The sequence below is a fragment of the Cornus florida genome, unplaced genomic scaffold (assembly GCF_030987335.1).
Source record: "Cornus florida cultivar Cherokee Brave unplaced genomic scaffold, ASM3098733v1 CherokeeBrave_3.0.0_Hap2_Chr11, whole genome shotgun sequence".
Taxonomy (NCBI): domain Eukaryota; kingdom Viridiplantae; phylum Streptophyta; class Magnoliopsida; order Cornales; family Cornaceae; genus Cornus; species Cornus florida.
The window spans coordinates 87,395,390-87,423,292 of record NW_026775581.1 but is presented as its reverse complement, the minus strand read 5'-3'; the positions used below and the strand labels follow the sequence as shown (position 1 = coordinate 87,423,292).

The following is a 27,903-nucleotide window of genomic DNA, read 5'->3' as shown; positions in this document are numbered from 1 at the left end:
TTTACTAGCAGAGATAAATTATGGTGCATAATAAGTCTTTGAATTTGTGAGTATTCACAAACCATTTTTAAATCATTGGTACATTCAATTCATTAATTAATAGTGCCATAAAAACTAATCAAGCCTTAAACGATCAAACATCAATATCAGAAAACAAGCATTAAAACTAAATTGCAAAGCATCTGGAAATTACAACAACTCCAACAGAGGAGCACTAAATAAGACACAAAGCGTCATTTTAGTATCTCCCTCTGCCCCTAAACCCACCACCACGGCTACCTCCTCGAGGGCCACCTCTGCCCCTAGGAGCGCCCCTTCCACGAAAGCCACCACCCCCACGTCCACCACCTCTGCCACCTCCTCTTCCTCCACCTCGGCCTCCACCTCTAGCAAAAGCTCCCCTGCAAAAATAATAAAATATTCAATTCAATTAAACGTAAAATCATGGGCGCTTGAAGGCACAAACCAGATCAAGGATTAATTCCGTATGAGTTCTCTGCAGTGAATCAAAGAACAGTAACCAACTCCAATTCAAAAGAATTGACAAACCAATTATTGAACAGCAAACAATACCCACAAGAAGCCTAACAGCATAAGCTACATGGCAGAAAGGAGGTGGAAGAAAGTCATTTGGTTCAATATTTAAAATATACGACCATTTTACTAGGACTAAAAACACTAAAAAACATGTCTATAAGCTAGGACTAGAAAATAACTGAACTCACTATTCATGAACCACCTGGACTAGACTCATTAAAGGCTTTGTTCGTGTTCTTTCATTACGAAAACAACACTAGCTAGAGCATAGATTGTGAGCTCATTTGTTAGTCTAATCGTGGCTCGTGAACATATACTTAATGAGTTTATCTTTTATGAAAACTTTCTTCCCTGTTTATTTAAAAAATCAAAGTAATGGTGAACACAATTTAGTCGAGAATCAAGATCAAGCTCAATTTTTTGAAACATCATGAATCCAAAGCCAATCTCAAGCTAAGCCCACAACATAAACAAGCAAAGTCTGGACGGTCTCAAGCAGGCTTTAGCTCGATTTGTTTTCAGCCCTAATGTGTATGCATACTAATGCAAATATAAGCATTTTGCATCGACATACTTATGGATTAATATATAGGTACATAAAAAAGTGAATATATATGAGAATATGCACAAAAAAAAAGTATTGTAAATGGATTACATCTGCACATTTATAGAATTATAAATTAAGTGTATTGGCAGGGTTCATATTGCATGTGCATTCGTTTCTTGCCCCTTTAAACACACACACACAAGCATATTTGGCATATGAGTACAAGTGACAATCTGGAAAATGATTCACCAAAGCAACCCCCAAGTCATTTTCAGGTTTTCAAGCAACTTCCATTTTCCCCAAAAAAAAAAAAAATTATAAGAAAGTGAAAAACATCTTAAAAAAAAGCAATCAAACACCAAAAACTTCTGAAAATATTTTTGAAATTGCTTTACATAAGAAGAAATGTATGAGTGTTAATAAAATAACGATACTAAGGCTAGCATAACATACATGCAAAAAAGAAGAAATATCTAATACAAGTAGTGTTTGACCAGATAATTAGGTGAAGAGTAGGCCCGTAATATTGGCTTACCCTGTCCTAGCCTTACAAAAAAAAGCCTCAACATAGGTTACACATGCTGGACAAGCCATTGCGACTATTGAATTGGTAATGATATATCCTCCAACGTTTTATTGCCAAAAAGCCTCCGAATCCAATGTGACTTTGCCACATCAATTCTATCTCTTTGATTACCCACCTAATTTGTTTAGGCGCTAGAGACCTCAAAAACCTGGAAAGTTAAAATGTTTAATCCTGTACGGCTTTCTCTCTCCCTGATTTCCCTGGCCCTCTCTTTCTCTGTCTCTGATAGTTCATTCATTCTTCATCTTCTCCATCTGTCTTCTTCCTCTCAATTTTGATTTTCATAAACCTTTCATGAAAATTTATTACTGTGAACCTAAGAAATGACCAAAGTAACAAATCATGGATAAAACCGAAATGATCTGATGTTGTTACAAGTCCTAACGCCTTAGAAATTAAGATCAATATATATGATTTTTTGGCACCATCCATCAGGAAGCTTTTGGCCTTTGCAGGGATAGCTAGTACCAAACTCTTTCAAGGTAGTAATTGATAAGGATTAATACATTCGAAGTTTCATTAGCTCTATCCCCCACAAATAAGTTCAAACTCTTTTGTTTGATTTATCATAACAATAATAAAATAAAATAAAAATCAGTCTAAATGGTCTATGTTTGTCAAACTAGCTATAGTCGGTCTCAATGTCATTGTTCCATACACACACACACACACACACACATGAATATTTTGTTGTGGTCAATCTCACTCCAAATTTTATTTCAATACTTCGTTATTTGATTAAGCTCAGACAAAAAGAGAGTGAAGACAAAACATAATATATATATATATATATAATGACAACAAGACAATCACCAACTCTGCTATGCTTAGATGAACCAGAGAAGATATAGATAGGCAGCAACAGAGAGAGAGGATGAACCATAGAAGATATAGACTAGAGGCATAAACGGAGAGAGAGAAAGGACGAGAGGCAAAAACAGAGAGAAAAACATGCTCATAAGTACCAACGGGCCAGTGGCCTAGCGGTATCAGGCCCCTGCTTCCCAAAGGGAGGTCAAGGGTTCAAGCCTTAGTGGAGGCATGTGTGTGTGAGTACCAACTAAGAAAAAAACAAAAAACATGCTTATAAGTAGAATTAGTTTTCTGTTCCAAATTCGATAATTATTTACCTGAACTGGCTGCAATTATTCCCTTGACTAGAAATTGTCCATAATATTCAGTACAAGGAACATTTACGCTACCAAGGGGAGATAACTAATGTAGGATAATAGTTTATTCTTTACATAATATGGTGAATATAGAGTGTTTTACTTGATACCCATCTAAACTCCCTAATGATAAATATTGATCAATTGATGCAAAGTGTTCGAGCAAGAACAGCAAAATTATTTGTCAAAAAACAACCTCTGGCTTTTGTAATCAAACTATCTAAATAATACATTTTAAGAAGCATAAAGTGCTATTAAATCCCGTGTGAACATTCTAAGAGCATAGTAATAACTGATTCATACAAAGAAAAACACAAATTCTTTTGGTATTTAAATAGTAAGTTAAAACAAACATACTTAGGCTGCGTAAGAAATCTTGACAGCGGCAGAAGCTTTGCCGGGTCAATGTAGAACTTATCGCCTGAGGAATATGAAGTTGCTACTATGCCTTCCATCATTTTAATTGAAAATAACTACAAATAACCAAAAAAAAAACCTGCATCACTCAGATGTTAAACATAAACTTCAATACATATTACAAATGAGGATATAGGTAACTTGTAACAAAAATAATGTAAGCGACGAGTAAAGACCCTAAATTTTGTCAAAAATTGACAAGTTAAGAAGGCTCACAGATTCATTGATGGGACCAAATATTTCATCCACTTTGCCAATCTGGGTTTTGTTATGCAGATAAATAGGAGCATTAAAGAAGGGTATTTTCTCATTTGTGAGCTTCGTTACTGCATCACCCTCGCAGGCATGAACAAATGTCGACACCTCTACATACATCAAAAAGCCTTATATGAATAAAATATACATATAAATATACATGCATATATCCATACATTCATATGGTTTGGTACATAAACGAAACACAAAAACCGAACGAAAAAAAAAAAAAAAAAAAACAACCTATAACTTCGGCTGGAGGGCCTTCATCCCGAAAACTGCCACGGCCACCACCACCGAATCGACCGCCCCTAAATCCACCGCGGCCACCATCTCTGCCGCCCCTGAATCCACCACTGCCGCCATCTCTGCCGCCCCTGAATCCACCGCCGCCACGGCCTCTCGGAGGTCTCATGTTACCAATGGGAGCAGAGCAGAAATCTCGAAACAACTCCAAGCGGGGGAGGCTAGGGTTTTGGGCTTATAAAAATTTGTTTGCTACCAAAAAAATAAATAAATAAATAAAACAAACCTATACCTTTAACATGAAAAGTGCGTAAACAACACTGATAAACACTTTTTTTTCTTTTTTTTTTTTCTTTCTTTCTTTTTTAATAACGCATAAAATCATTATTAAAAAAAAAAAAAAAAAAACCACCCTCAACTATCTATAACTCCCCTAAACTACCTCATCTATTAGTTACCTAAACTATTAAATTATTATGTAACTCCCCCAAACTACCTCATTTATTAGTTTAATTAGAATGTGACCTTCAATTAAAGTTCAAAAAATTGATGCTCAGAATATCCTTTTAAGAGTCTAAAATACCCTTTTTAATAGTGATACTCATATAGAAGAGTTGAACAAAATTTATTGGCGGAATATTCTTAATTGGTCACTTATGTGATAGCTTATATTTTACATATATTGACTAATTAAAAATATTTGGTCAAAAAATTCTCTAAAATTTCTGGACTTTAAAAATATTTTCCTATAACTAAATTCGTGTTTATAAAAATCTCATTCTCAATAATAGCTAATGTTATTGTGTTAGTATCTTGCTTCACTGACTTTGGTGAGACTACTCTGCACAAGATCGTTGCAAATTTTTAAAATTTGGTTGCCTCCTCTTTATAGCAATAAGAATTATACAAACTATTGTATTGGTATTAATAAAGTTTTATTAAAAATATTAGCATTTTTTTCCATTTCCTCCAATTTTTGATAAATAACAAAAGCTACTATTTATACTTTATTCTATCCCTCCAAATCCTTCATTTTTATTTCTTTTTCATCCAACATTTTCAACCAAACACATTTTTTTTTTTCCTTCCATTACCATTCTCTTCGTTTCCTTTCATTTCCATTCCTCCAATCTCGCCAGAAAAACACAAAAAAAATATTTATGACCTAATGACATTATGACAACATCTAAGACATATATTTTAACTAAAAAAAACATCAAGACATGTATCCACTATAAAATATAAATTCCTATGTAGATTTAACATGTGCAATAAACATGTATCCATTAAAATAAAGGGCAAAATTACACCAATATATATACTCCCAAAGCCTCACCTACCACATTAATATCCATCGAATACAACAGAGCCTCTAGGATTTCCTTCTGTGATATAGGGATATCATATATATAAATGTTCAATATTGAAGTTAGGAGGTAACATCATGTTCAGATTGTTAATTCATGAAAAGCAAAAAAGATTTAACCATGGTCTTGCAGTCAAAGAATGTATCATATCTCTAAAATTGAAGTCCTAAATCTGATATAGACATGCACAAACAAATAAAAAAAAAAAATACTCCATATAGTGTAGTAGGGGTCCCCCAAAGGCTAAATAGCATCTATTAATAGTCCTCAAAGGACTGCAAAAATGCCCAATAGCTACAAACCTTTCATACTTTAGGGACTATGTATTATTCTTAGCTGATCACTAATGAAATTGACACAAGACATCCAAAATGGTTTCCATGTCATGGCTGATGTGGGTCAATGGACCTGTTCCATCATCATGTTTACAAGTTCAATGCACTTGCTTCACCCCCATCCTCCCCCTCCCCCCCCTCCTTTCCAGGTTAATATATATATATATATATAATGCACTTGCTCATAATAGCAAGACATTAACGATTAATTTGCTATTATTTAGATCTAAAGGTCACAGGTTTAAAATCGAAAATAACTTTTTCATGCTGAGATAAAATTACGTACATCTGACTCTCAAGACGGTGCCAGACCCTGCAATGGCGAAAGTCTCGTGCACTGGACTGACCCTTTTTTTAATTAATGATTTCTAATGGCCACCTATGGGACTGCTGGGTGTGACTGCTAGGGTTTGCGTGACTGTGAACTAACATGTGCATCTATAAGATTAGCACATAGCAAACCAGGACAAAACCAACATTTGGAGCCAGAAGCTGCAGCATGAGCAACATGTTTATTTATTAGTTTATTTTTAAAAAGAAGGGTGCTTTCCTTGCAGTTTCCAAACACAGTAAGTTAAAAGCCTAGAGATTTTAAACACGAGTGTGAACATTAAAGAAATGCCTAATATGAGGTCCTTTGGTGCAAAATCACCTAACTGACCCTCCAATTATCCTTCTTTCTCAGGGAAAAACCAATGAGATATTTTCTATTCAAGCTACTCAATCTTTGCCTCTCTCTCTCTCTCTCTCTCTCTCTCTCACACACACACGCACACACACACTAGGTAAGTCACAGTCATTCACCCCACACCCCAATTTGGAAAATTAGCATTCTCAAATCATCTGAAAACCTCAGCTGTAAACTTTTTCCCATCTTATGCTTATCAAGAATATGCTTTTGACGTAAACATCATAATTGCTACACAACTAGTACAATGGCAAAAAAATAAAAATAAAAATAAAACTTTGGATTCGCGAGTAATTATATACCATTTTTAAATTTGACGGTTGATCAAAAAAAAAAAAAAAAAAAAAAAAAAAATCTCTAAACTAATGAGGCATTGTGGGGTTGGTACAAAAACTTCAACATGAAAAGGAAAAAGTGCCATAAAATACGGCATAGAAGGTCAGAATTCAGTTTTCCACATTATCTAAAACCAGGAATTCCAAGTCTAACAAGGATGCTGAGAATCACCTTTAATAGAATCCCACTCATTCAAAATAAATTTGAAAAGAATGTCAAAGTTAAGTTTTACCAAACTCGAGGCGGCCTGCTGCTTATTTCGCTATAAATAGTACAAAGTGTTGTTCACTTACATGTACAACCACCTTCTCTGCTTTGCTAATCTCATTAATTCTGTTTTCGAATCTTCTCTACAATGGCTCTCTCTTACCAGTCTCTTTTCTTCCTAGTAGCAACCTTGCTTCTTATGCAAACTCTGGGAGATGCCGCGACGTGCAGCGACTGTTTCATCCAGTCTCGGGCAGCTCACTACCCCAATTCTGACGAACAAGGAACAGAAAGTGAGAATTCAAACTATACATACACGTGTGTGTGTATATATATATATACACACACATATATGATTCGTCGTTTATTTGTTACAGTAATTATATAATTCGTCTTCCATTTACTTGCAGCTGGAAGATGCGGGTATAGTTCGTTTGGAGCAACAATTAATGGTGGGGATGTATCGGCTGCATCTGATCTCTACCGAGATGGTGTAGGCTGTGGTGCTTGCTACCAGGTGAGCAACACTCTTTATATATATATATATATAAAGGAAAATATGTTATATACAGTTTTGAATCATGACATGGACATGGTTTATTTATTTTTATTTATTTTTGGCTCATGCACTAGGTGAGATGCAAGGACAGTAAGTATTGCTCAGATAATGGAGTGACTGTAGTGATAACTGACCATGGCTCAAGTGATAGCACCGACTTTATCCTGAGCAGGCGAGCCTTTGCTCGGATGGCTCAGACAACAGATGCAGCTGCAACTCTGTTAGCCCTCGGTGTAATTGATATCGAATTCAGACGGTAAGATGTGTGTGTGTGTGTGTGTGTGTGTGTTTTAGCATCTATTGACACTTTTTATTTTCATTATTCCATGAAGCTGTTTTAACATAACACACAGAGTTCTGCTACTTCCTTAAGATTTCTGAAAATTTCTCTCTCCTCCTTTCCAAACAGGATTTCATGCAGCTATCCAAACAAAAACATTACATTCAAAATTGACGAGAATAGCAACTACCCTCATTACCTGGCTTTTGTTATATGGCATCAACAAGGCAACGAGGACATCACAGCCGTGCAGCTTTGTGAGGTATTTCCCTTTTTATTTCAACATTTGAACCAATAATTTCTTCGAAATTTACCCGATATTAACTTGGCAATAGTAATTAAACTAGGTGCATAAAATAATTGCAATTTCACATGTCTCAAATATGTGTTAAAAATTCTTTTTTTACTTCATTTAATTTATTATTTATTTGATTACATGTAGACACAAAATTTCGTGTGCAAGCTAGTGGACCGGAGTTATGGAGCAGTATGGACAGCAACCTCGCCTCCTAGTGGACCTTTGCAAATAAGGATGCTATTCAATGGCGGGGACGGAGATGAGCAATGGGTTGTTCCGGTGAATAACATACCTGAAAACTGGAAAAGAGGAGATATATACGACTCAGGAGTACAAATTACTTTATAGCCAACTACACTGGACTCTGTTTCTTATTGATTCCATTTATCTCGGTAGGAACAGATCAGGAAAATGTAACACACCTATATGGCACTTCAAAATACAAACTAGCAGAAATAAATCAACAAAGTAATACACTTTTAATTTGGTATCATCAAAGTTCTTGTGATTCTGTGGGTAGGTTCTGCATAAGGTGAATTGGCCTAGAACGTTGGAGCAATGTGTTTATTACCATTGGACTCTACCAAATCTGACTCACACCTCAAATCAAACACCTTGGGTGCATCAGAAATTCTTCCACAAACAGTGCACGTATGAATAAACGAATCACAAACAAACAATTCCAAGTCGAACCTGAATTGAACAACCCACACGAGGGTCTTCTCTCCTTCTCAAACCAAAACCAAAAGATTCACCAACAACAGGAATATATAATGATCGGGTTAGACACTTACCATCATTCACCGATAGCAATGCTTAAAGTACAATGTGGCTCATGTGGGTCGTTCAAGTTCATGTGGACCTTAGTCTTACTCTAGCATAAGATGACATTCTTTGACTGTAATAAAATTGTATCAGCACTCATTTTGGATTTGGAAAATGATCAACAAGATTGTCTTGAAACACTAATCAAAACCAATGTTAGCTTACATTGTACATGACAATTTCACAAAACATTATATGACTCTTCCAATAAGACTGGTAAACACTATTTCATTGAAAAACTGTGGCTTTACCATATCAGATACAGATTTCAAACACCGGAAAAAAATTGGGTTTTTAAAAGTGCCAGAAAAAACACATTGCTTAAAGGAAAGAATGAGTAACGAGATGGCCTATAATTGGTGCAGCTTGACCCAAAAGCAAATATCTACATAGAAACCATTTCGTCACTGCCAACTCTGAAGCTGCTCTTGCCAACTATTCCACCTCTCACCTACGACATCTCCCGGAACCTGGCAAGGGCCTTCTTTTGAACGACGGTTCGATAACTGTCGCCAGCCTGCACCACAAGGTTTCGATCCAACTTCTTTTGTTGACTCCCAAGTCCTGCTCTACTTTCCTTGGTTTGTGCTTGGACCGGCTCTATCATGCCACTACTATCCTTCCCCAATCCCTGCACATCAAATGGATATAAAACATTCAAGGGCTATTTACAGTCACAAATCTGAAGAATAAAAAGCTTAAACATCAGACAATGTCCGTCGGATTTGTGGTCAGAATAGATGATTCATAACAGCTTCTGACAAGTTTGTTAACATTTAAAATATATGCAAGTGCAAGAGTGGGAAACTGTACCGAGCCTTCATGCCAACCCATGTTGCGGAGCATCCTATTTCCCACATTACTCTCATCAATTGCTTTGTCTGCTGTGATCACCTCATAACTCTCAGCACCGCTATTAGCATCCGCAGCACCCCGTCCTCCGCTAACACCAGGGGGAAAAGGCATTGAATCCACTAAACCCCTTTTGTATGCCAAATCTCGATCTTGAAAGTACGGGAATAGTAACAACACAATTTTCTCACAAGTTAATACATAAATTGTGAAAAAAAAGTAAAGCAACCAATCGTTGAGCTTGTACAAGATACAACAATACAACTGACTCGCAATTAAATTTTGTCAGATGACCCACAACTATGTATATAAAAAGTAATGGAAATGCCAATTGCAATGGGTCTAATCTTATTGGACCTATTTACCGCGCGCGCGCGCGGGGGGGGGGGGGGGGGGGGGAGGGGGGGTGGGAAATAAAAAGGACCTTCGTAAATACATACAAATGATGCATCCAAAATTGAACTAGTAACAAAGAGGAGAGGCATGCCACTCAACAAAAATTGTTAGAGAAGCTTACTTGAATCACCAATCCCCTGGTTGGTTAGATCATCTCCAATAGAAGACGATGAACCATACAAACTCCTTCGTTCAGCTGCACGATCCCTATAGGTAGTCTGTGGCTGTTCCTTGTGAGTAGAAGCTGGCTGCAGTGGCATCTCGGTAAACCTCCTCTTACCACTTCCCGAAGCCACAGGCGATGCATAAGAACCCAATGAAGATGCATCTGTTCTAAAGGACGTCACAGTTGTGGGTACATCCATATTTGTCAGTGAAGATGAACCTGCATTGTGTGAAGCAGCAGATAAAGAGGTGGAAGTTTCCCCTGATGATCCTGAATATGTGTCTGATTTCACCACACCTCTTCCAGAGCCCCTAATTACTCCCATTAATGTACTGCCTGAACTGTTACCCACAGGCCTTGGCCTATCCGGAGCCTCCAGACCAATAGATTGAGCAGCAAGTGTGGTTGTGGTAAATCCAGAACCCGATGTAATATGCTCCTTCGTGGTCACTGCATCAGTTTTAAACTTGCTTTTCATGGATGAACCAGCAGAATAGGATCTGTCTTCGGCAGAACCAGATGGCTGATTGTCATCGAGAGTCACATGGGGTGCTTTCCCTTCATGATTCCTATTCTTCCACATTGTCAGTACATTATTCATTTTCTTCTTGTTAGCCAAAATACTACTCTTTGAAGCAAGTCTCAACTCCTTTACTCTCTCCTTTTCTTTCTTCTCTGCAGCTATTGCGGCATTGGCAGCAGCCTGGACAACATCTGGTAATGAGGCAGCCTTTTCAGCCGATGTGATTGTAGCAGCTGGTGCAGAGATGACTACTTTTCTATTTATGGAACCATCAGATGCCTTGGAAGGTTCAGTTTGTTTTCCAGATGTTGTGTCGTCATTCTGACCGGTGCAGGGGACATACTGCTGCTTTTGGTTGTCGTAAGAGTACCATATCCCGTTGTTACCATCATAATACAAACCTGTAGAGTGATAAAATATTCAAGAAAAATATAAAACAGAATATAGTAGGGATCAACATTCAGGAACTGGACCGATATCTTAACATGGCAGGAGTGCCCATCATCTAAAAATCTAGCAGCAATAAGTGTTCACAAAATAATTCCTCCTTCCAAGGCATATCTTTAGAAGTAGATTCAATCCCACCCCTCCAAAAAATTAAATAAATACATATAATAATAATAATAAACTTTACTTATTACAAAAATCTTACAGCATTTGAAATGGAGATAATCAACTCTGATCTTCTCCAGGATAAACCCATTTAAGTATTACACGTACACATATATAGATATGAAAAACATGCACACGTTTACATTATTCTTTTTACTAAATAAAAGATCACTGCAAAAGTGATTCCTAGAAGAAATGCAAGCTCCTATTTAAAGAAAAAGAGCACAGCTTCTGGAGATCATTCTTCATTCCCCAAACGAACCTAAAAAAGAACCTCAATTGCTCGTAAGAAAATTTCGAATGTAATTGAACATGACATAACAGGATATAAAACAGAATTATTCTCTGCTATTATCAAGGTAGGGAGGCATTGGTGGTCTGGCCTATAAGTTCTAAAGTAAAAGTTCCTAGGCCAAAATATGACAGAGAATCAAAATGTGTGAGTCCCACATAGTAGCATGATGCGTGAGCAACAGTATCAAGCAATTAAAACAGACACTCCACTTAAAATTTAAAGAGTTAACATTACAACATAAAATCAATTCTCAACCATATGTACAAAATGATTAAATTTTGAAAGCAGCCTACAGAAAATCCAAACAATAAACCAACCTGTATTCCCATCATAATAGAACCCAGAAGCAGAATCATAATAGTAGCCAGATGCCTCATCCCACACAAAACCAGATTTCTGAGCCAAAACATCTTTTTTAACTGGGAGCTCCCCACCACCCTGCTCCTGCCCTCTAGTGGATTGTTTGTCATCTGGGTTATATTCTTTTGGTGCCCATCCAGCGGAATCATACTGGAAGGATCAAAGGAGTGAATATTCATTCAATAAAATTAGTCAAGCACATAAAAAAACCTACTAGCATTGTTCAATACAACAAAATGAGAGACCAGCCAGGATATGAGGGGGGGAAAATATGTGTCGGCGTGTATATAGAACCCGCATGCTTCTCCCTGATTTTTTAGATGACAAGAATTCCTCCAAAACACATCAAGATCAGCACAGTAAAAGGGTTTTAAGTGCATTTCATGACATGGGAATTACAAAAGAAGGGATGGATAAACGATCAATAACCCAAGCACAAGCTGCAGATAGTGCTGCAACATGTCCAATGCACATAATTATCTTCTTCTTTCCCCTAGTATAACACACAGGTGTTCCAGTTGGGACTTGAACTCTACACCTCTTATGGAGAATGAGATATTACTGGCACACAATTCAATTTCGGATTTCAGAATTCAATTTTGGATAATTAATTATTATCATGAGTTTCAGAATTCCCCTTTCAGTTTATCTTCTCACCCCCTTCGTTTGTCTTCTCATCTCCTTCTACCCTCATCTCATCTCCTGTCTTCTCATTCCCTTCTTTCTTTTTATTCTAATCAGCTTGGTTTCAGACAATTTTGACCCTGCGTCAGTTTCGTATCAGAGGATATTAGTCCTGCATCAACCTTTGTCTTAGAGGTGAGAGGAGATACTACAAGCTGTCAGCAGTTGGGGAACAGGTACCTTATAACAATCAAATAATAATAACAATTTTGCGAAAAGGAGAGAAAAAAGGGTTGCATCGCATCATAGATTGAGTATGGTGCAATGCACTAAGTTAGTGATGCCATTTCCTTTTGTTCATTCTTATATCAACACCTCTTCTTATGATTCATCGAGATGTATTATTATCTTATTCCCAATACAAATACGAGCATAAACCATCACGCGCTGGACCTCTACCACTTAGCAAATCTTTTACATGGTTTTTAGTTTGTCAAATGTCTAGAAATCCCTAATCTTTTTCAACAGTTTTCTTCACAAAAATTATTTGCTTTTAATAACTATCCAATTGGAATGTCACATGAGTTGCTGTATAAGGTGGCTTGTCTATGTGCTGAAATTTTTCAATCCTATCTCTAAGGATGTGAACGCTAAACACTCTTCTAGATCCTGTTCTTAAGCTTATTCTTGAATAAATTTCAATTGGCAATCAGACTACACATGCTCCAAATATGGCTTAAATGATTGAGTTAATTATGCTCCAACAACACTCTATTAATGCAATACATCACCTCTATCATAACCAACTGAAACCGATAAGATACAAACGCTGATCACATTAAATTTGATTTGATCAAGCAATACTCCTAAATATAGATCATGAACCCCAAGTAGTTGAGCAAGGAGGTTTAATTGATTTGAGGCACCTGGGAAAATGATTTTTGCTTTCTCTAGATCATCTAAATCAGTTTTTGCTATCAACACTGAGATCTTCACTGCTTGAGGGTCTATGTGAAGCTTCCACCAAAGAAGTCGAACAGATATATGGATATAATGGAGGCAATGGTCCTGGGAGATGCAATTACTTCCCTCCGTAGATTAGGATTTTACTGCTTCTATAGAAGTGAAGTTCCAATGCTGTAGTCAAACAGTCAACTCCTTGGCTAGGAGAGGAGCAATCCCTCTCCATACTTTTACTGTTCAACTTTAAACCGCCTTGTCAGTTTTCTATGAGAAGTTCTGTGAAATATTTTACTGTGTTGCATTCTCTCTTTAGTGAGACAGTTGAAGTAACAATTGTTTAAGATAGAAAATTGCCTAAAATAGTTTGCTCGTGCAAAATTACATCAATGAGATTAAATGTCAGGATAGGAGGAGACAAACAAAAATTAGCCTGGGTCGATGGATTGAGACATTTAAGGAAAATAACAGTATACAGTTCAACTAAAGCTATAGCCCATGATTAAACAAAACGACAAAAAAGATTTATTTAATCTATCCCAAAATGTGGCCAAGGTTTTGCTGAGTCGACATGTATTGTATTTCATTGAAGAGTGTCCTATCCTTACTTTACCCCTAAGTTGAAGAAGAAGAAGAAGAAGAAACCTAGTTTTCTATAAAGAAAAATAAAATCCTTTCCGCACATCTTTTGTGCTCCGATACTGTTGCCTTCTTGGGTATTGTAATAGAGCTAACAAAAAGCCAAATGGTCTGCCAATCGCTATTGATTGTGTTCCCTTCTCTTCATATTTTTCTCTACAAATCTGCTCTTAGTCAACATCGGCCCCTCAAACCTCCACCCGTCAAACCCTTGCCCATAAGGGGAAGAGAGAGGTGGCAGCAAATGAATTTAGGGACTGTTATTTAAGGCCTTAGAGTGGGTCTACCATACTTCACAGAGAAAAACACATAAAAACCCATTCCCTTATCAGATACGTCTGTCAAATTATGTTTCAATTGTAAAATCATTAATTGACAGAGCATAGTTTTCCTATCTTATTTTCATGTAGAAATCAATAGTTTACACATACAAGTGAAAGTCAACAAGCAGCTTCCATCCATGTAAACCAGATGTACAAATGCATTGTTTTGACACCAATTTGGGACATTTCATAATAACTAGATCAGAGAGATGATTATTAGTGTAAATTAAACAATACAATTACAAATTGACTAAGTTCCATACCATGCTCTCCAATCATATTCTATTTCCTCTCTAATCCTATTTATGTTCATGGTATAATTCAGCAGAAAATAACCAAGCTAGCATCAAGATTTCAAACTACTGTACGGACAGCCACATATAAATATATAATTAAATGAAAGGTGGGAAGATACATTACCTGTTGAGAAAATGTTGCTGCCTCAATAGCAGCAGCTGCAAGACTGCTTGACTGAGAAGGTCCGGATGCTCCAGATACTGGTCCAAGAATGCTTTTTGCATATGCAACTCGAAGAATCTGCCCATTCTTCTCAAGAGTTGTACCATTTGTTGCTTCAAGAGCTTTGGTAGAATCCTCAACCTGCAAGGTAAGAGAGGTAGAAAACAAATCGGAAACATATTTATAGCTTGAACAATATGTTTCAAGAAACAACCACCGAAGACTTAGCCAAGTGGTATTTCCTCCTCCTTCCAAATGGAAGGTTCAAAGGTTAAAGTCCCCAATGGGACAATAGCGAATGTGTGCATGTGATTTACCTACCAATATGTGCGTGTGTTTCAGACAACAATATAAATGTGAACACAGTCTATCTTTATCAGGACTAAAATTGCATTAAGAAGGGGAAGAAGTACAAAGGAACAAAGACGAAACAATGACAAGAAAGCCTCTTCTTATGGTGCACATTTGTTTTTATATTTAAAAATGTTTCCTTTAATTGAGAACCAAAAAGTAGTCGGTCGATCCAAATCACATCAGTTTTATTTGATTCAGTTCTATCTTTAGTTTGATTTCAGGTTGAATTTTTTTAGAACTGACTTGGGTGGCTTCGGTTCTAGGTTTATGCTAACCAAACAGAAACAACCAGTGTGTACTCCTATCTGCCCAGAAATCCTTTCCGCCAGAATCTACAATTTTACATCATGAGTAGCAAATAGAGGTACAAACTTCAATGACCAATCCTAGGGCACAAATATATGCTCTTTGGTTCAGTTGTCCATTTTTATCATCTTCGCTGTATTCACTTGTTGGGGAAAAAGAAGAGACTAACAAACTGTAAGCACAGAACCAAGGCAGATGAGAACTTCTATAATCCCCCGCTCCACTGCTGATAGAGGGCAAATGAGCCTTGAATGCACGGCTTCTCTCTCCAAGGAGTGGGATCACCATATGATGATTGTAATAGTTCAGAAGAAACACAAATGTAACATACAGCCTAGATAACCATATGTAGGGATGAGAGCAGGCTGATCAGCTCGGGCCAGATTTAAAAGGTTTTTTTTTTCACATAGAAAGCGAGGCCCATGGAGTTAAAACTAGAGTCCTTGGCATGAGATAAAATGCTATAGCACTAATCTATGGACCTTATATATTTCTATAATATATAATATAGAAGTATTACGTATACTTTCAAGATTAGTTCTGCTAATTTTCTTAATCTTCTAAACATTAGATTTCATTTACATCTTCAACCATCCATCAATCCTGTGGCAGACTCTAGTAGTCGGATCACATCAAATTAGATAACTTCTACAGCAACAACTGCAACTCCAAAATGCACCAGCAGTGAAATCAAAATATGACTAAGGTAAGGATTGGTCAGATACCAACGGGCCAATGGCCTAGCGGTATCAGCCTCTTACTTCCCAAAGGGCGGTTAGGGGTTCAAGTCTCAAAAGAGGCAAGTGTGTGTGAGTACCAATTAGGAAAAAAAAAAAAAAAAAAGGATTGGTCAGATGACTAATTCATAATTAAACCAGCATGAATGCTCACCTCATCAATGACCGGAAAAAGGGAATGGCTAAAAGTTTACATAAACAGAATCGCAAAAACAGTTTACACCGAGACGCAAAAATGTTTACTTGAGGGTTATGGTCCTTATGGATGTTTTCTACAGAGTATATCATGTCTTATAAGTACAAAGATGGGAAAACCTTCATAGCACATCATATTGTAAACCTAATTAATTTAAAGTTCAAGGGCTTTTAGATGCATGAATATCTTACAATCAGAAATATATATGCCTTTTATGATAAATTTGGCTATATGGCAAGTCCAAAACATGAACTTATGTTAATTTTAGAATTTTTAACTTCTATAATAGCCTTTGGTTGCTAAGTAACGATTCAATACTTTCATAATAGCTAACTCTTATAGCGTCCATCAATACAATTTGTATTGAAAATGATTGCATTTCTTGATGTTCTAAATTCGCATGAAAATTCAAAATAGGCATATTGTAATGGGTTGGGCACTTGCCATCCGACCCAAAAGCTTAAGCTACTAGGTGGAGCTGCCTACCCACCCTTATAAGCCTAAGACCTTCCCCATCCAGATCTAATGTGAGTCAAGAACCCTCTTAACATTCTCACCCACCAGAACTCACAAAACCTTCGTTGTGGTTGGACCACACTGCCGACTAGAACCCAGACCCAGACAACACCAAGGTGGGCCCTTGGCGTGACACCAAAACAAGGATTGGGCCTGATATGATACCACTTGTAACAGGTCAGGCTATTGCCATCCGACCCAAAAGCTTACGCTATTATGTGGAGACGCCTACCCGCCCTTGTAAGCCCTAGACCTTCCCCATCCAGATCCAATGTGGAACAAGAACCCCCTAACAATATACTATGATTATGTAAACCACAACAAATATATGGTCATGTGAGCATAAGTCTATTCAACGGGCAAAATAACAACAGTGTCAAACAACCGCCTACCGAGTGAAAATGTACAAATGCAAATCCCCTTGAAACATGAGTAAATTTGTCTCTGACAAGACGAAGATCCTGCAAACTCAAAATCATTGCTTCAGAAAAATAAAACAAAGAAAAATAAAATAAACAATATTTAGTTAAGAGGCTAACAATCCATACCCTAATTGGAGCATGTTTGGAAAATTCATAACGAAGCATTTCTTCATCAGCATTTTCATCCAGTCCACGGACTACCAGAACATGTGTTGGACCTGATAACATATTAACTTAGAAAATTACTCCAAATCAAATCTGCCAGATGCAAGCCAGGATAAAGCATCAGAATAAACAAACCTGTCTCTCCTTTCTTCCCTAGTGCAGGATTTGATGATGCCATATCTGCTGGCGGAGCATCATCACTTCGTCCCACATTACACTGCTTCCAAAAGAGGCGAAGAAAAATCAGCGACTTAGTATTGATTCATTGCTACATATTTCTTGGGTAATATACAACACAAGCCTCAAATTTACACGACAAGAAACTCTCAAAGATCTAGATATGCATGGTGGACCCCAAAAAAAGTGCAATTCAAAATCTAAAAACATAATTCTTTTTATACTAAACAAATAGTCAACGTCAGCATCCTTGCCAAAATCCCATATGAATGAGGTCAGCCACATGAATTCTCTTTTTCCATTATTTTCCATTATGATGGCATATTTATAAAATTAATTGTGTGTTGAAGGATTAAATATTAAAATTACACCCTCTCTAATAGCTTACGCTTTAAGAGTAGATGGCTGTCAACATGGTATCAAAGTAGGCAAGGTCATGTGTTCAAACCTCACCATCACCCTGATAATTAAAATTGAAACACGTGTTGGACCAAAAGAAGGATCCACGTGAGGGGGCATATTGAAGGATTAAATATTAAAGTTACAACCTCTCTAACAACTTAAGCATTTAGAGTAAATGGTTGTTAACACTATGCAATAGCAGGACAGCAAAATCTAAACTGTCTACCACTTATAAACAAGAAGATAGCAGATATTTTTGTGTGACACAACACCATAAAGGAGTTGGTTTGGTATCCAACGCACATACTGCGCATCCAATATGTTCTGGCCTATGTTACACGGACTCTTCAAATGTAGTGAAGACCCATGTCGGACACATATTGCTCGGACATGGGTATGGGATATGTGTCCGACACTTTTTAGTGGACATGTACTTAAAAAGCATATCCAATCATTCAATTATATTATATTATTACTTTAAATTGAGTTAAATGCCTATATTGAACACTATATTTGATAAAAACATTACTTTACCCTAGAAAATAAATTAATAAAATGAATATTTAGCAGTGTCCACGTGTCCTTATGTTTGGAGATCTGACGCGTCCGACGCTTGGACGCATACCAGTGTCCGACACACATACCCGAGTCCAGGTAACATAGGTTCCTGCATAGCAAAGGTGGGATCTTAAAAGAAAAAGGGGAATAGTTGGACAAAGGCACTGCCATGTAGGGTTATCATATGTTCAACTCCACAAAATAAATTTCAGAGAGATGAACACAGTTTCTGGTGTTCAGCATCCTACATTGTCCTAGTCGCCATCCACCCTTAACCAACTCCTCTAAACCATAAAACAGGAGCTAAGAGGAGGAAAAAGGGCGTGTGCAGAAAAACACCTACCCACAATATATATAACTAAACAAAAGTCCTGCTCTTTCAATACATCCACATTAGAAGAAGCCTTTCTCGTAGATGACCAAAACGAATACAGCAAACTACATGCAGTGCACTAAGAATGCCATACAGATAGGAACAGAAAGAAACAAACCTGAAAGCATGATTTTCGCCGCGCAAAGTTGATGCAGCCACAGATGGTGCACATCCAATCAGATGGCAGTGTCATACCTTTATGGTTAGAATAACCTGATTTAACCACATTGTCTGGTCCAAAAGAAGATCCAGTTGGCTTGCTACTGCATCGCAATGACATCGCAAGTTGGAATAAATGTGCTTGTGGGAATAATTTCAATATAGATGTGAGACACTAAAGTATACTAATATAACATTTACATCACATTGAAGAATAAAATTCTTACAAATGTTTAAAACTGCAATTCATAAAACAGTTGAATAATATCTGGTTTAATTTTGACCACTATGAGCCATGACATGTCTTCAATTTCCAAAAAAAACAATGTACAGATACAATTATTAGATCAACAAAATGCCTCAAAATAGAGAGATTGCATGACATGAACCGACGTGGTTAAAAAAAAATACAAAGACGAAAGCACTGAGAAATGATAACCAAATGGGTCATCGGAAACAAAAGAATAAAATAAAGTGATTCTATATAATGATTACACAATTAAACACTGTTCCAGACTGTACATGCACACAGCCGTGGTTGCCTTAACACCCACAAAAACACCCAAAATCATAAGCAGGTTAAGTCCCAAAAATGGAAAAAAATAAAAGAATACATAAAAAAAAGATAGCAAGTAATGTATCTTTATTCCATTAAAAACTTCAGTATGTACCAAAAATATCTACTACAACAGTATATGAAGGAAAGATTCTGCACAAATTTGTGTAACAACCATGTGTGCAAAATGTATCTACCTGTACTCAAAGAAAAGCTTCCTACCATCCACAGAAAGGCCATCATCTCCAAGTTCATCCATCATTGCCCGAGCAGCTCCCTGTTTCACAACCATGAGACCCCTTGTGCGCCACAAAAACAAAATATCAAATATACAGGATGTGCATAATGGGTACCACAGATGGAAAATCAATAAAAGCAAATCCACGAGAGGCGCCAGAATTTCTCTCTTTTATCACGCGGATATGTTGAAGGGGTCCCCATTCAGCCTGATGACAATAAAAATTAAACATGTCACGAATTAGATAAACATTCGGCTGTACTAATAAGATTAAAAGAGGTAACAATATTAGCAGAGATTGGGTATTGTACGAGGATCTGGTATAAATCTTCTTCAGTTGTCTTCTGTGAGAGACCCTTCACAACAACAGTAGCAGATGGGGCCTGTAAGGAACCAGCACTCGAAGTAAATACCTTGAACTTAAAAAACTGGGAAACCAAATTAATAATATAAACGTGAAGCATACCACATAATAATGCTCGTGCCGGTGTTGCTCTTGACGATCCCTTCGCTTCTCATTCCTCTCATATCGACCATCATCATAGCTGTCCTCTCGATGACTTCGACATCGAGGAGACCTTGACCGTGACCTTGGGTGATCATCATGTCCACGGGACCGGGAATGCTCACGCCTTCTATATGGACTCTGATCTCTTTCCCGGCTCAAACATCTCTGTTCAGGTTCATGGGATTCACGCCTCCTATAATTACTCTCTTTCCGACCACCTCTATCATAATCTGAATCATAACTATGCCTGCCATAATCGTAATCCCTTTCGTGGCTATCCTCCCTGCTTTGATGGGAAATCCGAGGTCTGCCATTATAATTATCATAAGCATAATTGTCATGGTCACGGCCCCCAAACCTAGCAGGCCTACCAAATCTATGATCACGGAATCTGTCGACACTGCGGTAGCCATCCCGAAAATTATCGTATTCCTGAAATGCATCAATCTCATGACACTTGTCAGCTTCGTGGAGATTATCCATTTCATGATATGAATCAATGTACAGCTTGTCATGACGCGAAGAGTCCTTCTCAAGTGCATATTCTTCTTCATGGCTTCTTCTGGTTTGAGGCAACAGACCACCTGCAGGTGGCAAAGGGGGGTAGTTCTCCCTCTCCGGTATGTCACGGTGGAAAGCATTTCTTGAATAGATATTATCCCTGGAGAATCTTTCACCTATAAACCTCCTATCATCGTATGAACCACCAACCCTGCAAAACAACATAAAGACAAGGCCAAAGAGGAGAATAATGACGATACAACAAATTGGGGAGAATATAGGAAATGAAAAATTAAGATGTAAAAGAACACTTGTAGCATGATATGAACAAAATAGGACATATTTTATAGATCAATTAAATTTAGAAAACCATTTGCATGGTCATGCAACTATAACCAATACAATTCACAAGAAAACATGTAAAATATCACAATAAACAATTTACTTCCCCGAAGCAACTAAATTACCCTCAAGGTTATAAATTTTGGTCGACACTCACCGGATGTTTGGCTCATGGCCTGCTCCATACCCCTCCAAAGCCTGTGGATTCAAGAGAATAAGCTACGTCAGCAACTAATAATCATGTTATGAGGTAGGCAAATCCATTCCATATCCTCGCTGCCCCATACATTTTTCTCATTGTTCTTTATGGATGAGATTCCGGAAAAAATGGACAATCACATGGACCCTAATTTCTTGTTTACCATCCCATATAGGTGATTAAAAAGTAAACCACAATTACACTGTTATTTTCCCATTCTTGCTGAAGACCATAGCGACCAGTATCCATTTCTGCAATACCCGTCGGTATTAATCCTGCAATGTTCTTGATGATTGTTTCTGAAGCAGAATGTCTGAAAAACTTTCCTGTAAGGGATGCACAAACAGATATAGTTATGGCATCTAGCACCGAAAACCAATCCTTATGACTTGCCTGCCCTTTTACTGGGATCCTCAAAAACCAAATTCTTTCCAAATAAATCCATCTTCAAACTCTCTTAACATTAAAAAACTAAAACCTTGATAGAAGAAACCATCAATTAGAAGGTCAAGAAATATTTTCTGCAGGATAAAGAGAGGTCAAACAACGATTAATCAAACTGATTGACAACCAGGAATTAATTAAAAGTGAGTGCATACACCGAGAATCACGACCTGTGCAAGAGTAGTATTACTGTAACGTGTGGCTATAGTGATGCTACAATATAAAATACTTTAGGCACATCCACATTTAACTCGCTTATAAGTTGATTCAGTTAACAAAACAGTATGACAATGGAAGGCGATATTCGCACACCCTTTCTCTACGATTGCACACCACTTGTCCTTTTCTTTCAAAACAAATGACAAAAAGTTCACTAAACTCATTAATGCGTCATCCCTTATTTTATAATACAGTAACTACCATTTAACTTTTTTACCTTTTTACTTCCTTTACTTCTTCTTTTTTTGTTGGTCCTGTCAAGAGAGATGATTTTTTTTTGGTTCCTTTTTTGTTTTTTGGTCCTGTCAAAAGAGATAATTTATTCGACAGATATAAATCCTTTTTGGGGCAGTTTTTTTTAGTCCTGTCAAATGAGACCGAAAACATTAAACATTGGAGATAGAGAGGGGATATCTTTTTTTTTTGATAAGTGATAGAGAGGGGATATCTGAAAGGGTAGTTGTGTCATTTCTTTTAAGATTAAGATGGGAGTGCAAATATCGCCTCCCAAATTAATAAGAATCAAGCAACAGATTATGGTGTCAAATGGTTCTTTATAAGAATATGTGTATCACAAGCACCAAAAGGGTTTTAAAAGAATTAATTAATCACAATTTCTGAAGCTGAAATCTGTTTTTTGAGATACAAATAGTCATAGAATCAGCAAGATTTTATATACGTAATATCTACAGTGTAATTATAACTAATCATGTGCCACATTAACCCATGCAATGTGTAATGCTGATCAAGGAACAAACAATGAAGATTCATAGATGATGCACTAGCAGCAGAAAAATGTAGCTGCTAATCTGCTACAAGGACAAAATAGAGAAAATCACAGCATACCAGCACCAATGGTGCACACACTGGCAGTTCCAAGATACACCATCTGACCAATTGAGCACTCTAGTAGTCTAGTTTCAATTAGTATTCTCTTCTTCGTTTTTTAAGTAAATGTATATTAGAAGGATGCAAGAATCCATGTACATCAAACATATACAAAGTTATACAGAACTCTCTCTCCAGACTAAATCTTGAGAGAGAGATATAGAGAGAGGGAATGAGGAGAAGAGCAAAGGCCGAAAGAAGTCAATCCAAATTCTTTAGAAAAAATTACATTAAAGCAAGAAAAGAAACATGGGTCAATACAAGCAAATAATATGGCAGATACTCTAATCCTTCAAAAATGTGACAAAGAGACACCACGAGCTGCTTGCCGAACTCTCTTGTTATTCATCCCACTTATCACAACTCACAGTACTGTAATCACCCAAACAATAAAAGAGGTAAAGAACTTTTCATCAAACTTCCACATACAACATTTATTAGGGATCAACCACTCCCCACTAGCCAAGTGATATACATTAAGTGTTAAATTAGATAATCCATGTACAATTTTTTTTTTTTTTTAATATAATTGTTAAATTAAATTATCCACATACAAGGAAAGACACATTGGAGGAATCACAGGAGCACCAAGCCTTCAAATGGAGCAACACAACCCTCAATAGCTCTTGGTTAATCATAAATAGAACTCGCCTATAGAACTAAAATAATATTAATTTATCCATCACATTCTCCTTCCAATCAACTAATCTTCAACCTCCCTAATAATGACACAGTTTTTCAAACAGAGACAACAATTTGAATTGTCCATCTCAGAGACTTCAATAAACACTGAGTTCAGAAGCATTGCATGCTCCCCCTACACCACAACGTCAATCAGCCAGGCCTCCTAATTCATTGAAATGAAATATAAATCCAACAACGGAAGAGCCCATCCTTTAAAGCTGAATTCTCGAACCAAAAAACCTGATGCCACAAAAGGATGACAAATGTGTGGTAATACAATTGAAAAACTCAAAGAATAATTCCAAGGTGTGCTTCCAGGCTCCTCGCATTCTGGGCTGATTTGACTTTAGCAAGGCACACTCCATTGTCGCAACCACCCATAATCAAACAGATTCCAGTTTATATCCCATTCCTTTAGAAATATTAAAAAAAAGGTATTTTGTTTCCATTAAAACATAAACAAAACCTAATGTCTGTGGAGCTGTACGGGAGTCCAAAACTGAGATTCAAAACACGTTTCTCCTAGAGTTGAGTTGGACAAGAGAGGCTTTTTCTGTTTTATTATGCAATAAAATATGGACAAAATTTATTCACAGTGACATGAACTTCATTGTATCCTTTAACAATAATCCAAATTACCCAAAAATAACAACAAAAAAAAAAATTAATAAAAAATAAAACATATAGACGAATCCATAATCTGATACTACATTGATCACATACCAAAAGTTACAACTTCATAAAGCATAAATAATCGTTAATTGGAAAAAAAAAATAAAAATAAAAAATAAAAGAAAAAAATAAAACTATATAAATTCAACAAGCAGTTGATTAACAAAATATAATGAAACTCGTGGTTTTGATATCTTACACTGAAATGATTCAACCGTGTCCTGATGCAGATATCAATCCACCGGAATTCGAATGTCTTGACAATCGAAATGCGAAAGAGAATTCTCGAATCAAGGAAAGCTAAGTTTTTAGAGAGAGAAGGATAAAAAGAAAAGGTATAATTGATAAATATGATGACAGATGCAGACTAAACCCTAAAAGCTCGGATGAGTGCGTATATAATTTATGAACTTCAGGAAATTAATGTTGCGTGACGGTATGACACAGAAACCTTGCAAAAGGTTGTATGAACGAATTACAGTATATATATATATATATATAAATCCTGGTATTAACGAATTAACAAAGGGTAGTCTTTGTCAGTTTCTCAGTTAATTATGAGCGTATTATTTATGGTAAAATATAAAATTAGCTACCGATAATTTTAAGAGTTAAATTTTAGTTGCTAAACTTTTTAAGTGGTATAATAAAGTTTGAGGTTATTTTAATTTTTTTTCTTTTGAATTTTAATGTGAAATAATTGTCGTTTCAAATTTTACTAACACGTGAATATCACGATTTTAAGTATTCATATTGAAGGTTAATTTGTTAAAAATAAAAAAAATATCAAAGTAACCTCAATTTTTATTACCATTTCATGACTGAAGTTGTTGGTTGATAACCCAATTAAACATTTAATTCTGAATTAATTAAATATTTATCATATTAAATGTTTTGTATAAGTAACACATTTAGAGTAACTTGAAAAAACAGAAGCCAAATAAAACGAGGTAATTTTCTAAGGGACAATAAATTCACTATGTTAGACACTAAAACTCAAAAACGGAATATAAAAAACATCATCAAATTCAGCACTTAAATTTTGATTTTTAAAATTTTCAATTTATCAGTCAACACTCTTTGTTTGGCAACCATTTTCTTTTTATGTTTTTTTTTTTTTTTTTTTTACAAAAACAAAAACAACATTTATATTGTGAAATATATTTAAAGATTGTTTGATAACGTTATGTTTGTTTCAAGATTTTTAAAAGCAAAAAGAAAAAAATATGTTTAGTAAAAAAATGTTTGCAAATTTAAAAAATAAACTGGTTAGTTAAAAAAGCAATTTAACATTGTTTATTTATTTGTTTGGGCATTGTCCATAATTATAATGTTTTGCTACACTGTGAAAGTAATTTGAAATTCGATTTTAACTTATTTTTTTAAAACATTTCATAGTAAACGATGCCAACTCGCAAGGTTAAACTTAGAGGTTTGCATGTGGATGATAGGAGGTTTGGCAAAAGAGATATAATTTATTATGTATTATATCTGGGAGCATTAAATTGACACATTAAAATTAGAATTGAAATATATACACACACACATATATATAATTTTAATAGTTTCGTATCCACACATTGAAATTCAAATAAAAAATAAAAAAAATTTCACAAAACACTAAATTGACACATTCAAATTAAAATGGATCAGAGTCTTGTGCCTCAGATATCTCATCCACCTCTTAAAATGTATGACAATAGTTTGAATGTGTTCCGTGTCTTAAAATGTACGATAGCATCTTCAATGCTAAATGTAATTTTTGCTTACAAAATTTATATTTTGAGAGGAATTACAGTATCAGAGCAACTCCAATGTTCTCTCAGTTGAGCTCTCAAACTCAAAATATGAGGGGTGAGTAAAAAATGAGCTCTCATTTGGGCTCTCAAATTTCCTTTCACATATAGCAGTTGTCAAATTTTTTGGCAAACCTCTTATTTCTCATACGACGCCGTCCCTCAATCATATTCATCTCTCTCCCTTTCATTGCAGTCCGAGAAAATCTCTGAACCAGATAAAGCAAATCAGACTTCCACTCCCAAGTCAGATGAACCGACTCCAAAGCCTACCCATCTCATCTTAGCTTCCCCTTGCTCGCCAGCAGCCGTTCCGAAGCTCTCTGCCATCACACCATCGAAATTCCAACAAAAATATATAATCTCAATCCAAAAGTTGTTCCTCCACACACACACACACATATATAATTTCAATCCAAAGTGGTTCCAACAATTCAAAAACCCATCCAACACATTACACATATACAAATTTTAAATTAAAAATCCACAAACTTTCATACATTCAACTATTTAAGAAAAGAAAAAAGGGTAAAATACATCTACACCCCCTGAAGTTTGTAAAAATGACACCAGAGAAAATTTACCTATTTTTTTTTTACAAAGACACCCCCTGAAGGTTCAAGAATAAACAAATACACCTTTTTATATGAGAAATTGACCAAATTACCATTTGACCGTTTAATAGACTTTTTTAACTTTACAATTTAATAAATTGAATCAATATACTCATGAACAATTTATGCATAAAAAAAATAAAAATAAAAAAAAAAACTTTATACTGTTCACCTTTTTTTTTCAATATATATTTTTTTTTACTTTATAAATGTCCCAACTTCTTAAAACTGCAGACGTCTAAAATGATTTTTTGATCCAATACGTATATTTCAAATAAATAATATTTTGTTTTTACTTCTTTTCTTTTTATTTTTTATTTTAAAATTAAGATGCTTAATTCTTTCATCTAAAAAAATTAATCTAATCTCTTTTCCTTAAAAATAAAAAAATATGGTACCAGTATAACTTTATGCATCTTAAATTATATATAAAATATTATGCATTTCCCAACATAAAAGTGGGAAAAAATAATAATAAAACAAAGGGAAAAAAAAAACAAAAAAACAAAGGCATGCATAAAGTTAAGATGCATAAAGTTATACTGGTACCTATTTTCTTTTATGTTGGGAAATGCATAATATTTGATATATAATTTAAGATGCATAAAGTTATATTGGTACCATATTTTTTATTTTTAAGGAAAAAATATTGGTTTAATTCTTTTAGATGAAAGAATTAAGCATCTTAATTTTTAAATAAAAAAGAAAAAGAAAAGAAGTAATAACAAAATATAATTTATTTGAAATATATATATTGGATCAAAAAATCATTTTAGACGTTTACATTTTTAAAAAGTTGGGACATTTATAAAGTAATAATCAACAAAAAAAAAAAAAAATGAAAAAGTGAACAATATAAAGTTTTTTTTTTTATGTATAAATTGTTCATGATGGTAGATTGGTCCAATTTATTAAATTCTAAAGTTAAAAAAGTCTCATAAATGGTCAAAGGGTAATTTGGTCAATTTCTCATATAAAGTGGTGTCTTTGTCTATTTTTAAACTTTTAAGGGGTTT

General features: G+C 35.7%; 3 protein-coding genes across 5 annotated transcripts; 1 reads left to right on the top strand and 2 right to left on the bottom strand.

Moving 5' to 3' along the window:
* On the bottom strand, positions 1-4,010 carry LOC132285148 (putative H/ACA ribonucleoprotein complex subunit 1-like protein 1). The gene is made up of 4 exons (XM_059787318.1): positions 3,755-4,010; positions 3,473-3,621; positions 3,197-3,312; positions 1-401 (listed from the first exon to the last, which is right to left on the bottom strand). Exons 1-4 carry the CDS (start codon positions 3,924-3,926, stop codon positions 239-241), a joined length of 600 nt encoding a protein of 199 aa, XP_059643301.1. The 5' UTR covers positions 3,927-4,010; the 3' UTR covers positions 1-238.
* A 2,763-nt stretch (positions 4,011-6,773) lies between these two features.
* LOC132282397 (expansin-like B1) lies at positions 6,774-8,317 on the top strand. The gene is made up of 5 exons (XM_059784068.1): positions 6,774-6,983; positions 7,101-7,207; positions 7,324-7,505; positions 7,659-7,791; positions 7,972-8,317. Exons 1-5 carry the CDS (start codon positions 6,839-6,841, stop codon positions 8,173-8,175), a joined length of 771 nt encoding a protein of 256 aa, XP_059640051.1. The 5' UTR covers positions 6,774-6,838; the 3' UTR covers positions 8,176-8,317.
* Positions 8,318-8,758: 441 nt separating this feature from the next.
* Positions 8,759-24,938, bottom strand: LOC132282395 (SUPPRESSOR OF ABI3-5-like). 3 transcript variants are annotated; one of them, XM_059784066.1, is made up of 16 exons: positions 24,677-24,938; positions 21,772-22,091; positions 21,529-21,569; positions 20,487-21,240; positions 20,332-20,403; positions 20,136-20,228; positions 19,980-20,059; positions 19,186-19,330; positions 17,693-17,774; positions 17,519-17,610; positions 17,363-17,431; positions 14,823-15,002; positions 11,814-12,006; positions 10,022-10,990; positions 9,466-9,656; positions 8,759-9,283 (listed from the first exon to the last, which is right to left on the bottom strand). In XM_059784066.1, exons 2-16 carry the CDS (start codon positions 21,817-21,819, stop codon positions 9,104-9,106), a joined length of 3,189 nt encoding a protein of 1,062 aa, XP_059640049.1. In that variant the 5' UTR covers positions 21,820-22,091; positions 24,677-24,938; the 3' UTR covers positions 8,759-9,103. The 3 variants fall into 3 exon arrangements, with proteins under 3 accessions (XP_059640049.1, XP_059640048.1, XP_059640050.1); XM_059784065.1 differs by having other exon boundaries at positions 21,772-21,896; XM_059784067.1 differs by having other exon boundaries at positions 19,186-19,327; positions 21,772-21,896.
* Between the last annotated feature and the right edge of the window lie 2,965 nt (positions 24,939-27,903).

Bases quoted from the DNA above. Each gene is read 5' to 3' on its own strand.
- LOC132282397 (XM_059784068.1), top strand. From the start codon at position 6,839: ATGGCTCTCTCTTACCAGTCTCTTTTCTTCCTAGTAGCAACCTTGCTT. The intron at 7,208-7,323 runs GTGAGCAACACT...CTCATGCACTAG, and splicing joins GCTGTGGTGCTTGCTACCAG to GTGAGATGCAAGGACAGTAA. The intron at 7,506-7,658 runs GTAAGATGTGTG...CTTTCCAAACAG, and splicing joins ATTGATATCGAATTCAGACG to GATTTCATGCAGCTATCCAA.
- LOC132285148 (XM_059787318.1), bottom strand. From the start codon at position 3,926: ATGAGACCTCCGAGAGGCCGTGGCGGCGGTGGATTCAGGGGCGGCAGA. The intron at 3,622-3,754 runs GTTGTTTTTTTT...TGATGTATGTAG, and splicing joins CCCTCCAGCCGAAGTTATAG to AGGTGTCGACATTTGTTCAT. The intron at 402-3,196 runs GTATGTTTGTTT...TTATTTTTGCAG, and splicing joins AGATTTCTTACGCAGCCTAA to GGGAGCTTTTGCTAGAGGTG.
- LOC132282395 (XM_059784066.1), bottom strand. From the start codon at position 21,819: ATGGATACTGGTCGCTATGGTCTTCAGCAAGAATGGGAAAATAACAGT. The intron at 20,404-20,486 runs GTATGCTTCACG...GGTTCCTTACAG, and splicing joins GGCACGAGCATTATTATGTG to GCCCCATCTGCTACTGTTGT. The intron at 9,284-9,465 runs GTACAGTTTCCC...TTTGATGTGCAG, and splicing joins TGGGTTGGCATGAAGGCTCG to GGATTGGGGAAGGATAGTAG.